The following is a 12,571-nucleotide window of genomic DNA, read 5'->3' as shown; positions in this document are numbered from 1 at the left end:
CTTGGCCAATAAAAAGTTCTATTCTATTCTATACATGACGACCCGTTTTGCAGCGGCCTCTAAACCCACCCCTGCAAGCCGCTATGCGACACCACGGGCCATTAAGCGAACACCGTGGCTGTTAAAACGAACCCACGCCCAACCGTCCTTTCTGCCCTTAATTTAACCTCTCACTTCAGGTTCTGCAGTTTCCTACACAAAATAAATAAATAAATAAATAATGTAAGCGCCAGTCAGGTTGTTTGCCGACGTGGGTGTGTGCGGCCGGTGTGCAAACAGCCATTTGGAGTTTATTTTATTTTATTTTCCCTCCCTCCCTTCTGTTTTGGTATTTTGTGGGCGAAGAGGAAGTGCGAGAGCCAAAGAATGAAAGACGGAGGAGGAGGAGGAGGAGGAGGGAGGGAGGGGCCGAAGGGAGGGGAGGGGGGGGGACGGGGAGGCAAACTCGCATTGACCCCCCCTCCCTTTTCCTCCCCTTAAGCAGGTAATAATCACGGCATCATTGTTAGTGATACACTTCTGGGTTCAGATGGAGTTCAGTCAAACAATCCTCATTGTATGGCAACCTGCCTTTCGTCCACAGCGCTCTTGGGAAACCGGGTTTGTTGGGGGGGGGGAGAGGTTGGGCTGACCTCAAAGACTGCCACCCCCATCCCCACTTTCTTCCCCCCTCCCCTCCCGATGAGGGTGAAAAATCACACTGGGAATAAGTAGCCCAAAACAACAAAGAGACTCTAGAAAAGTGCCGCAGAGAAAACTCAGCATCCATTAAAAGAGAGACAGAAGGGACCTTGGAGGTCTTCTAGTCCAACCCCCTGCTCAAGCAGGAGACCCCTAGGCCATTTCAACCAATCAATCAGTCAGAATAGAGCTGGAAGGGACCTTGGAGGTCTTCTAGTCCAACCCCCTGCTCAAGCAGGAGACCCTCAACCATTCCGGACAAATGTGGTCCAATCTCTTCTTAAAAGCCTCCACCGATGGAGCAGCCACAACTTCTGGTGGCAAGTTCTTCCCGCCGGTTAATTCTTCTCTCGGGAAATTCCTCCTTATCTCCCGGTTGCTCCTCTCCTTGGTTAGTTTCCACCCATTGCTGCTTCTCCTGCCTTCAGGTGCTTTGGAGAACAGGTGGACCCCCCCTTCTCTGTGGCAGCCCCACCCCCCAAATACTGTAATCCTGCTATCACGTCCCTCCCTCTCCCCCCCCCCAGTCCTTCTATTCTGTAGAGTCGACCGTCCATACCCAATTCCTGCAACTCTCTTCATTGTAGGGTCCAACCCTCTAATCATCAGTAATTAAGACGATTAAAAGCCCCGGAGGCTTAAAACTTATAAAGAACATTTTCAGGAATTGGGAAGGGCTAGTTTAGTGAAAGGAAGGATTTGGGGGAGTGGACACGACAATGACGATGCCCCCATTCAATCCCATCTGATTCTCGGCCATCCTATGGGGGGCCTGGTCTCTGCACCCCTTCCCATCTTAAAACTGGTTTTATTTTATTTTTTATTTTTAAATCTCTCTCTCCCTGCGCCGGCTATCATCCGAATTAATTGTGCCCCCTCATCGCGTTTCCTCTTCCCAATACAATCGCTTTCTCCGGTGAATTTCCCACACACACACCCCCACGTGACGCGGCCCGAAATGAGCGAGATTTGAAGTCTTGTGATTTCTTTAGTCCCCACTGGGGCTTAGGGAAGAACTGGGGAAGAATATCCCTGCGGGTTTAGCCTTTCCAGAAACGGCACCCGGCGCACAGCGGAAGTCTCAAATGTGCTATTTTATTTACGGTTCTGTAGAGAGGCATAGAAATCGAAGGCGGAATGTCTCGCATTTGTGACTAAGGCCTTGGAATATGTTGGCCACACGGTCAGTCTGATCAGCTGGTTCTTTGCAATGGGTGGGCAACCCCTTTGCAATGGGTGGGCAATGGGGTTTCTTTCTTTCTTTCTTTCCTTCTTTCTTTCTTTTTCCTTCCTTCCTTTTTTTCCTTTCTTTCGTTTTTTCTTTCCTTCTTTCCTTCCCTTTTTATCCTTCCTTCCTTCCCTTTTCTCCTTCCTTCCCTTTTATTTTCCCTTTTTTCCTTCCTTTCTTCCTTCCTTCCTTCCCCTTTTCTCCTTCTTTTCTTCCCTTTTCTCTCTCCTTTCTTCCTTCCTTTCTTTTACCCTTCCTTCTTTTCCTTTTATCTTCCCTTTTTCTCCGTTCTACTTTTTCCTTCCTTCCTTCCTTCCCTTTTTCTCCTTCCTTCTTTTTCTTTCCTTCCTTCCTTCCTTCCTTCCTTCCTTTTCTCCTTCCTTTCCTTTTATTTTCCCTTTTTTCCTTCCTTTCTTCCTTCCCTCTTCTCCTTCCTTCCTTCCTTCCTTCTCTTTTCTTTTTCCTTCCTTCCTTCCCTTTTTCTCCTTCCTTCTTTTTTGTCCTTTCTCCCTCCCTCCTTTTATATTATTTTCACAGACGACTCACAGAGGCGAAGGCCTCCAACGCGCCTCCATTCTTTGGCCCCTCAACAACAACCCTCCGAGATGGGATGGACCTAGAGAGAGCAGGGCAGGCCCAAAGTCGCCCCCCCCAGGCCCCCTTTCCCTACTTCTTCGCATTGCAAACACACACACACACACACACACACACACACACACACACACCATGGGCCTCTGTGCATATCCCGCTCCTGGATGGAAGGCCACGCCACGCACTGACCCCCGCAAGAGTCTCACACCTCCCGTAGCTTCTGCTTTTCAGCAGTTTGCAGCCCCCCAACCCGTGCCTTGACCTGCAGGTCCCCCTCGCAGCCGAGGGAGGGTCTCTCTTTCCCTCCCCCCACCCCACAGATTCCCTCTCTCTCTCTCTCTCTCTGTCCTTCTCCTGAACTCTCTTCCTCCCTTTGAGTTCCCAGCCTCCTCGCTGCTCTTGCCATGCACGTCTGCAAAGCCCCCCACCAACCTCCCCGCCCCCCACCCCGAAGCCAGAACTGCAGCTCGGGGTGCATCAATTTAAACACCCCCCCTCCCCAATCCCACCCCGACAAATCGGGAGGCAAGCCGATCTACTGTGATGAGGAGGGAGGGAGGGAGGGGGGGCTGGTGGAGAAAAGGAAGGTTTGGTCCCCATTGATTGTGGCCTGGCGGGTAGCCAGGCCCCGGCATTGACCGGCGGTTGAACTACAGTGTGAAGGCGTGTGTAATGCTACTCGGGGTTTTGTACGGCCGCCAACGAGTACATATCCAGAGGGCAAAAGTTTAGAGCAAGCCGAGGCTCTGCGAATTAACCCTCTCGCGCAGCACGTAACAGATCCCCTGGATCTGGCTGGTTTTCGCCCATTCCCCCCTCCCCAAAATATGGAAACCTGCAATTATTCTTTTATTTCCGATTCTCTCGGCCGCAAAGAAGCCGCCTTCGAGGGAAACAATGGGAGACATTGATGTCTGGCGCACACACGCACACATACATGTTCCTCTTTCTCTCAGGGCCCCCTGGCAGTGGGGCATGGGATAGACGATCCTTTCAACCGCCGCTTCTCCAACTTGCGACAGTCCGTGGGAGTGGACGGTTCCAACTTTTGCAACCAAGCGAAGCGACTTGGAGCCAGTTTTTCCACACTTAATGACCCAAAATCCGGCTTGTGTTTATGACCGTCTGCAGTTTGTCCTGGGGGAAGGAGGAGGAGGTGTCACACCGTCCCCTTTTGGGGGAATTAAGCCAGGCCCGCCGAACGACCCAGTCAACGATCCCAACCACCGCAGCGGTTCGCTTAACAACGGTGGCCGGGGGGTGGGGGTTAAAAGGGGGGGGCAGAAACTTCCCCTTTTCACAGATTTTTTTTTTCCCCCACTCCACCGCAGAAATTGGGGGGGGGCTCAGTTGGCGCGGTCATAACTCGAGGATTCGCCTCTAATTCGGCAACCCTGCGCTTAATTCAGTCTGTTGGAAAAAAATTGTTAAAGTGGCAGCTAGTTTATAATCTCTTTTTTTTCCCCAAAAACAAACGAGGACGCTGGGTGAAAAATGTAGCTGCACAGGTTGCAAGTTGCATCCAGTTAGACGTGCCCTGTGGGAGATTCGGTGGGTTGTTTTCTGCCCCTTCCAAAAATTCCTTCTAAATAGTCCATTTTCTCCAGTTAAGCTTGCAACAGAAGTCTTCAGGTTTCTCGTCTTTTTCCCCTCTGGCCAAGTCAAGAAATAATCCCCTGTTCTCCCGCCTGTCACCCTCTTAATTTTTGCACGTCGTTTTTTTCCCCCCCCTGTTTTGCTACTGTGAAAGACCTGACCCTGTTAATCCTGTTTAAAAAAAAAAAATACCATATATTGTTCTGGAAACGCCTCTGCTTCTGAGTTATTTTGCATTCAACGAACAAGCGAACAACAAAATAAAAGCGATTAAATCCAAAATGTTTGGGAGAGCATAAATGATCAGAAATAATCCCCGTCTGTTCGGGTATTAAAAGTTTTGAGACAAGAAAAGGAGGGGGAGAAAAATTAAAAACACAGCTTATATCACAAACAAATCAGATGGGAGAAAATTGGACTTTTAACTCCCAAGAATTTGTCATACGATATCACCTATATTTTCTAATTTCTAGTCCTGGATCTCAAGACGCCACGCAATGCTTTAGAATCCATAAATACAGATACTCCTTGGCTTACGACGACAACTGAAACCCAACATTTACGTTGCTAAGTGAAACGCTGGCTTAACCATTGTGAGGAAGGAAGGAAGGAAGGTGTGGGGGGGGAGAAAAGGAGTCTTTGCGAGACTTCGTTGTGTTACGGATGCTTCTCAGTTACACAACGGCCTCCTTTTGGCCGTCCGTTGTGCTTGCAAAATACATCTGGGGCTCCCGAGCCAATGTAACGGTTGCTCCAAGCAGTACAAAAAAAACAAAAACAAAAAAAGGAGAATTTTCCTGCCTTTTGACAAAAGCGTTTTAAGAGACCGCCGCGAAGCTCCAAATACAGACAGTCCTTGTCTTACAACATTCCGCTTAGCGACTGCCAAAGGTTGACTCGGGGAGCCAGATTGCCCTGGCCCGAAAGGAGAGGGAAGGCTGGGGTTGCGTCGTGCTTTCTCGCTGGCCTTATCCCGGGTTCAAGTTCTGCCTGCTTCTCTCCCCCACCCCCATCCCCTTCCTTTCCTGTTCCTTGGCTTTGGAACTTTGGATTTCCACCCCTGGAAGGAAGCGAGGACTTTGCACTGGGAGAATTGGATGCTACTCTGGCTGAACTGGGAAGGGGGGTTACTAGGGGTAGCAAGCCAAGCGGGTAGGTCGGGTGCCAGAGGACAGAACAAAAGAGAGCCGTCTTCCCAGTCAGTGGCCCTTCGCATCTCTCTACAAAGACCCCCTTAGCACTTAGACTTATATACCGGCTTTGGGGTGTTTTTATGGCCCTCTCTTAAGCGGTTTACAGGGTCAGCCTCTTCCCCCACCTCCCCGACAATCTGGGGTCCTCAGAAGGACGGACAGCGGCTGAGTTGACCTGGAGCCGGTCAGGATCGAACTGCTGGCAGTGAGCAGGGAGTTAGCATGCCAATGCTGGATTCTGACCACTGGGCCCCATGAATGGATGGATGGATGGATGGATCATAGGTAGATAGATAGATGATAGATAGATAGATAGATAGATAGATGGATGGATGGATGGATGGATGGATGGATGGATGGATGGATGGATGGAAGTAGGAAATAGATAGATAGATAGATAGATAGATAGATAGATAGATAGATAGATAGATAGATAGATAGATAGATAGATAGATAGATAGTAGATAGATAGATAGATAGATAGATAGATAGATAGATAGATAGATAGGATAGCTAGATGGATGGAAATAGAAAATAAATAGATAGATAGATAGATAGATAGATAGATAGATAGATAGATAGATAGATGACAGATGATTGATTGATTGATTGATTGATTGATTGATTGATAGGTGATAGATAGATATAAATCATAGATGAGAGAGAGAGAAATAATCATAGATGATAGATATATATAGAGAGATAGATGACAGATAGAGAGAGAGGGATGGGTGGAGAGGGAGGGAGGGAGGGATACCTGGATACCTAAATAGATGAAAGAGAAAGAGAGAGAGAAAATGGGGGATGCCACAAATGGTCATCAGTGCGAAAAACGGTCCTTTTTCCCGCGCCGTTCTAAGTTCGAACGGCCACTAAACGAGCTGTTGAAAACTCAAGCCCTCTACCTGTCGTTGGACTCAGGGGTGCTGGCCTTGGACCCCTTTAACCCGGTTCCGTCTCCCCTTTCCTGCCCGGAATGACCCCCCTTCTTCCTCTCGTCTGATTGACAGGACGCAGGCGGAGCGGATACGGAAGCCGCGCTGTTGCCGGGGTCCCCAAGGCCTGCTGCCCCGCTACTCGGGGAGCCAGGCGGAAGGGCAAGAGATACTCTTCAAACTGACGGACAACCTCCAGGAGGAGTTGTAAGTACCCCAGGAAGGGGGGGTGGGGGGGACAGTCCTCGGCTTAATGACCGTTGCGTCCCCAACGGTCGCGCGATCCAAACCCGGCCCCCTTTTGGAGCCGCGCGATCGCCGCTGTGCGAGCTTTCCAAGACGCAAAGCTAGCAAGGCTTTTAAAAATGATTTCTTCAGAGTTAAACCTTTTTTAAAAAAAAACCTTGCTCTCTATACGTGATTCTAAGTGATTCCACATTGTTGCTCCCCGTTTCAACTTCTGAAAAACATTTGCCGAGTAATTCAATTACTTCCTGATGTTTGTGTGTCTGTGTGCGTGCGTGCGTTTGTGGTGTGTGTGTGTGTGTGTGTGTGTGTGTGTGTATGTGTGACTTTTGCTGGAGGCAGTCCCGAGTTTTGGAGGCTTAAATCCTCCGTCCGTCGATGTGATTGCTTCTCCTTTCTTCTTTCTTTTCTTTTCTTTTTCTTTCTTTTTTTTTTTAACTCCTTGGATTTTGATCGGATGCTTTGACTTTGGAGGTTGCGTTCGCTGGGAATGATTTCTGGATTTTGCAATCAGTGCGATTGGGAAAAGCTCGCACACACGGAGGCGTTGTAAGGGTCACTGAGAGGTCTGGCAGCCAGTCCCGATCGGAAAAACATGAGCAAAAAACATAACCCTGATCGCCGTTTGAATCACAGAACCTTACGGAGAGATTCCATTGAATCCTGGAAGGGGCCTTAGAGGCCTTGTAGTCCAACCCCCCTGCTCTAGACTAATTCAGGCAAACGGATGTCCAATCTCTTCTTAAACAAATTTGTAAAAAAAAAAATCACAACTTCTGGTGGCAAGCTGTTCCACTGGTTAATTGTTCTCATTGTCAAGGAAATTTCTCCTTATTTCCAAATGGTTTCTCTCTCCTCGCTTAGTTTCGACTTCTGGTTTTCCCATCCTTCCTTCCTTCCTTCCATCCATCCCTCCCTCTGTCAAATATCTTACCTCTCTACCTCAGAATCACAGAATCCTAGGGCGGGAAGGGACTTCTGGGGGCAACCTGTCCCATTCATTAATTGATCAGCGGCTATAGAATTTTTTTTTTAATTTGCATTTATATCCCGCCCTTCTCCAAAGACTCAGGGCGGCTTACACTACATCAAGCAATAGTCTTCATCCATTTGTATATTTATATACAAAGTCAACTTTTATTGTCCCCAACAATCTGGGTCCTCATTTTACCTACCTTATAAAGGATGGAAGGCTGAGTCAACCTTGGGCCTGGTGGGACTTGAACCTGCAGTAATTGCAGGCAGCTGCTGTTAATAACAGACTGCATTAGCAATAGAATAACACAATTGAAAGGAAACTTGGAGGTCTTCTAATCCAACCCTCTGCTCAGGCGGGAAGCCCTATCTAGCTTCATCCCTGGAGGCTTTCAAGAAGAGATTAGACTGCCATCGGTCAGAAATAGTGTAGGGTGACCTGCTGGGGCAGAGGAGGGGGTTGGACTAGATGACCTACAAGGTCCCTTTCCAACTCTGTTAACCTAACAATGTCTCAAAATGAACCCCTCCTGTCTTCTCTCCTTCCTTCCCAGCTTCATCGCGGTGGAGAACGTGGACGGCTACGGCGTCATCATCTCCTCCAAAGCGGTTTATTTCCTCAAGAGCGGGGACGCCATGGACCGGGAGGCCATCTTCCTGGAGGTCAAATACGACGACCTCTACCACTGCCTTATCTCCAGGGACCACGGGCAGGTCTACGTCCAGCTGACCAAGAAAGCCGTCAATTCGACCAGCGGCGTCGCCATGCCCGGCCCGTCGCATCAGAAGCCCATGGTGAGCCGTGTCTCTCGGATACATTGGCTTTATCGGCATGGGGTGGGCGGGTAGGGTTGGTGGTGGTGCGACTGAAATTATTTGACACTGGCGGTTTCGGGAACCCTGATTGCAAGGTAATCCTGGACTTACGACCGACGGTCATTGAGCTGAAAATTTCCCTTGCTAAGCGAGGCAAATTACTTTCAGGGTTCGGCGTTTTGAGTTTGCTTCGGTATTGAGCACAGACCATTATTAAACCAATTATTTTAGGATTTAATCTGGGGCCCTTTTCAAACCGATAACTCGGCTTACGACCGCCGTTTGAAACCCCAACGTTTCTGTCGCATGACAGAAGCTGTAGAGCGAGGCCACTGAAGGTAGTCCTGGACTTTACGTCCTCAACCAACCAATCAATCAATAATTGAATCAATCAGAATATGGAAGGGACCTTGGAGGTCTTCTAGTCCAACCCCCTGCTCAAGCAGGAGACTTTGGTTTTTCTTTTTTCTTTTTTTCTTTTTTAAGCGTCCGTGGTCATTCCATTTTCTCCCGCAGGTCCACGTCTCAGCCGAGGACGTGGCCGTCCGTCTCTGTCAAGAAATCAACTATGCAAAGAGCCTTTTCTACGAACAGCAGCTGATGCTGAGGTCCGGCGAGCACCACGAACAGTTAGAACTGGACTCCTGACCCGGAGAAAATGTCCGAAAAAATGTGGGCCCCGCCCCGCCACCACAACCTTGGCTCAGCCGGAGATTCGGACCCCCTAAGAAAGTTTCGGGCGAAGCACAGAAGCCAAAAAACCTCTGCAGGACAAAAGAAAAAAAACCAATCTTGCACCAACAGCTGAGACCCCTTAGGAGAAAAAAAAACTGGTATTTTCTTAACAATTTGTGTGTGTGTGTGTGTATATATATATATATATAGTGTGAGATATATATATATAGATATATATATATGTATACTTGTGTGTGTATGATGTTTAGACGTGTGCATCTATCTGCACACTTTATCACATACACCGGCGAGGTTGTACAAAAGTCTTTTTTTTGTTCGTGTAAAGTAATGATAGGGAAAAAGTTATATTGCACTGATTTTTGAGCAATTTGCAGTGGGCGGAGGTGGGGGGGGAGGCACTTTTATTTCTATTTTTCCTTCCTTTCGCTGGAAGAAGCAAAGGGAGAGGGCCAGATGTCTTGAAAACAAGGAGGGGTGGACGGGAATTGAACCCTCAGCCTCCCTCCCAGGTCAGAATTGCAGGTGGGAGTGTCTCTATTTTGGCATCTCGGGGCCAGAGAGGGGTGTGGGAGGGGGGGCCCCACTGATTTCCCTGCGTTGAGAGAGGGGTTCCCCACTCAATCCTTTCCTTTCCAGCATCCTAGACAGGGTGGGGATGGGAGGAGTTTTAAGGAGACCGAACGAGAACGTCGGTTTATAAATGTAATATTTGCAAATCTGATCCTGAGGATTCCATTAAAAAAAAACAAAAAAACACACACAAAAAAAACACCACGTTTTTTTCTTGCAATCTTGCGGTAATTTCAGGAGCGGAATTGAAAAATTTCAGCAACCGGTTCGCTGCCTGGTTGCTGGGTGGGCGTGGCCACGGGGGCGTGGCCTACTTGGGCACCTGTACCATGTCAGAGATGGGGGTGGGGGTGTTTTCGCCCTCTCCAGGCTCTGGAAACTTCCCTTGAGCGTCCAGGAAGGCGAAAACGGTCTCCCCCCCCGGCCACCGGAAGCTGAAAATGGGCCCATTTCCGGTGGGCCCGTTTTTCGCCCTTCCAGAACCTCGACGCGTGACCTGCACTTACCTGGCATCCAAAACGAGCCACGCGCAGACTCCTGGGAAGGGCAGGTTGGACGGGATCAGTCAGTCTTTGGAACATCCGGTTCGGTGAACCAGATTAAAATTAACATCCGATTTGCCCGAACCGGTTGAATCCCTTCCCTGGGTTATTTCCACAATAGTAGACTTTGACGTAACGTGTGTGGGTGGGGAGGGTAAGTTGGAAAGCATGCAGAATTTTCTACAATCTCACCATCTTCTGAAAAAGGAGGGGGAAAGACACACACACACACACACACCCAAAAAAAAAAAAAAAAGGCAGCTGGCCTGGACAATCCGCAACTTCACAGGTGGAGAGCTTCGTTTTAAGGTAGGTGGGTGTGTTTCTCGAACAGACGGTCTGCAGGTGAAGCTGAATTTTGGAGGAGTGGCACAGGATAAAACGAGAAGGGTTGGGCCACAGAGGGGACGAGAGGGAGCCCTGGATTTACAACGGGGGTGGGCGTCCGTCTATTCTCCAAAAGCCGCTGGAGGCAGGACAAGAGACGATGGATGGAAACAGACCAAAAAGAGAAGCAACCTGGAATTAAGGAGAAACTTCCTGGCAGTGAGGACAATTAACCAAGGGAACAGCTTGCCACTAGAATGCTCCAACACTGGAGGCTTTTAAGAAGAGACCAGACAGTTACCTGTCTGAAATGGTCTAGGTAGAATCTCCTGCTTGAGCAGGGGGGTTGGACTAGAAGACCTCAAGGTCCCTTCCAGCTCTATTCTGATGGATGGATGGATTGATTGATTGATTGATTGATTGATTGATTGATTGATTGATTGAAATGGTCTAGAGTCTCCTGCTTGAGAAAGGGGTTGGGCTAGAAGACCTCAAGGTCCCTTCCAGCTCTATTCCGATTGATTGATTGATTGATTGATTGATTGATTGATTGATTGAAATGGTCTAGGGTCTCCTGCTTGAGAAAGGGGTTGTATTAGAAGACCTCAAGGTCCCTTCCAGCTCTATTCCGATTGATTGTCTAGGGTCTCCTGCTTGAGAAGGGAGTTGGACTAGAAAACTTCAAGGTCCCTTCCAGCTCTATTCTGATTGATTGATTGATTGATTGATTGATTGATTGATTGATTGATTGAAATGGTCTAGGGTCTCCTGCTTGAGAAAGGGGTTGGGCTAGAAGACCTCAAGGTCCCTTCCAGCTCTATTCCGATCGATTGTCTGGGGTCTCCTGCTTGAATAGCGGGTTGGACTAGAAGACCTCCAAGGTCCCCTCCAGCTCTGTTCCGATCGATCGATCGATCCGCTCGGGCTGAGCAGAAGTGCCCGGTCGAGGCCAACCAGCCAGCCAGCCAGCCTGCTCTTCTCTCTGCCCCTCCACAGGGAGCGCTTGGCAAGCCTCGGCCACCAGCCTCGCCAAAGAGAAAACAGGACGTCTCGCGCCTGGGATTGAACATACCTGCAAAAGAATTCACTTGGAGGGCCAAAAAAATAGTGATCGGGAGGGGTTGGGGGGGGAAAAAAGTACATTCCGCTTTTGGCAGCTCTCGGAGAAGGAAGGGCCACGAGCCAATCTCTGTAAAATAACCATCCCAGCAAGAATGTTTTTGCTAAGCGGTCGGTGTTGACATTGGCATCCCCACCTCATTACTAAGGGAATAAACAGAGGGTAACCAAGGCTCCTCACTTAAAATACTTTCCTTTCCCCCCTTATTATTATTATTATTATTTTCTTATCCCTTCCCCAAAAATTCCAGCTAGTTCTAATGGACGGGGAATTAAAACAGGAGGTCAGCCCTGTACGGCAGCTGCCAAAAAAGCCAATGCATTCACGGAGGGATAGAATCAGGTGAATTATTAATACTGGTTTTTTTAATATATATATAATACCTCGGTAAAATCAGACTTGGATTATTAGTGCATCCAGTTTTGGTCACCGTATTCTTTTAAAAATGTTGAGGCTCTGGAAAGAGCGCAGAGACGAGCAACTAAGGTGATTAAATAAAGGCGTGGGGGCTCTCAGGAATTGGGGGTGTCTAATTTAATGAAAAGTAGGACTATGGGTGACAGGATAGCATCTCCCAATATTTGAGGGGCTGCCCCCAAAGAAGAGGGGGGGGGCGGGTGTCCACCTATCCTCCAAAGCACCAGAAAGCAGGACAAGAAACAACGGATGGAAACTCATCCAGGAGAGAACCTGGAATTCAGGAGAAACTTCCTAACAGGGAGGATAATCAACCTGGGGAACAGCTTGCCACCAGAAGTTTTGGGTGCTCCGACACTGGAGGTTTTCAAGAAGAGATTAGACAGCCATTTCTCCGAAACGGTATAGGGCCGTGATGGCCATGTCGTGTGCCCACCAATGTGTCATGTCATATGTGTCATATTGGTGGGCACACGAGTTGAGCTCCGTTTCGGGCCTTCTGGGCCCACTGGAAGTAGGGAAACAGGCCATTTCGGGCCTCCAAGGGAGGGGGAGTAGGGAAGGATATTTTCGCCCTCCCTAGACTCCTAGAAAGGCTTGAGCCATGCTCCCCACCGGCTTTTGGCACGCAATAGCAA

At 48.8% G+C, this 12,571-nt stretch overlaps 1 protein-coding gene across 1 annotated transcript in view; it reads left to right on the top strand.

The window, feature by feature from the left end:
- The window catches only part of VPS13D (vacuolar protein sorting 13 homolog D), a 91,676-nt gene extending 81,910 nt beyond the window's left edge, over positions 1 to 9,766 (top strand). Inside the window, exons 68-70 of the mRNA XM_058161043.1 lie at positions 6,300 to 6,431; positions 8,000 to 8,240; positions 8,778 to 9,766. Of these exons, the coding sequence (XP_058017026.1) occupies positions 6,300 to 6,431; positions 8,000 to 8,240; positions 8,778 to 8,909 (505 nt within the window). The 3' untranslated portion in view covers positions 8,910 to 9,766. The remainder of the gene's footprint in view (positions 1 to 6,299; positions 6,432 to 7,999; positions 8,241 to 8,777) is intronic.
- The last annotated feature ends 2,805 nt before the right edge of the window (positions 9,767 to 12,571 follow it).

The sequence above is a fragment of the Ahaetulla prasina genome, chromosome 18 (assembly GCF_028640845.1).
Source record: "Ahaetulla prasina isolate Xishuangbanna chromosome 18, ASM2864084v1, whole genome shotgun sequence".
Classification (NCBI taxonomy): domain Eukaryota; kingdom Metazoa; phylum Chordata; class Lepidosauria; order Squamata; family Colubridae; genus Ahaetulla; species Ahaetulla prasina.
Note: the sequence above shows the minus strand (reverse complement) of the source record. Positions and strands in the feature narration are given on the sequence as shown.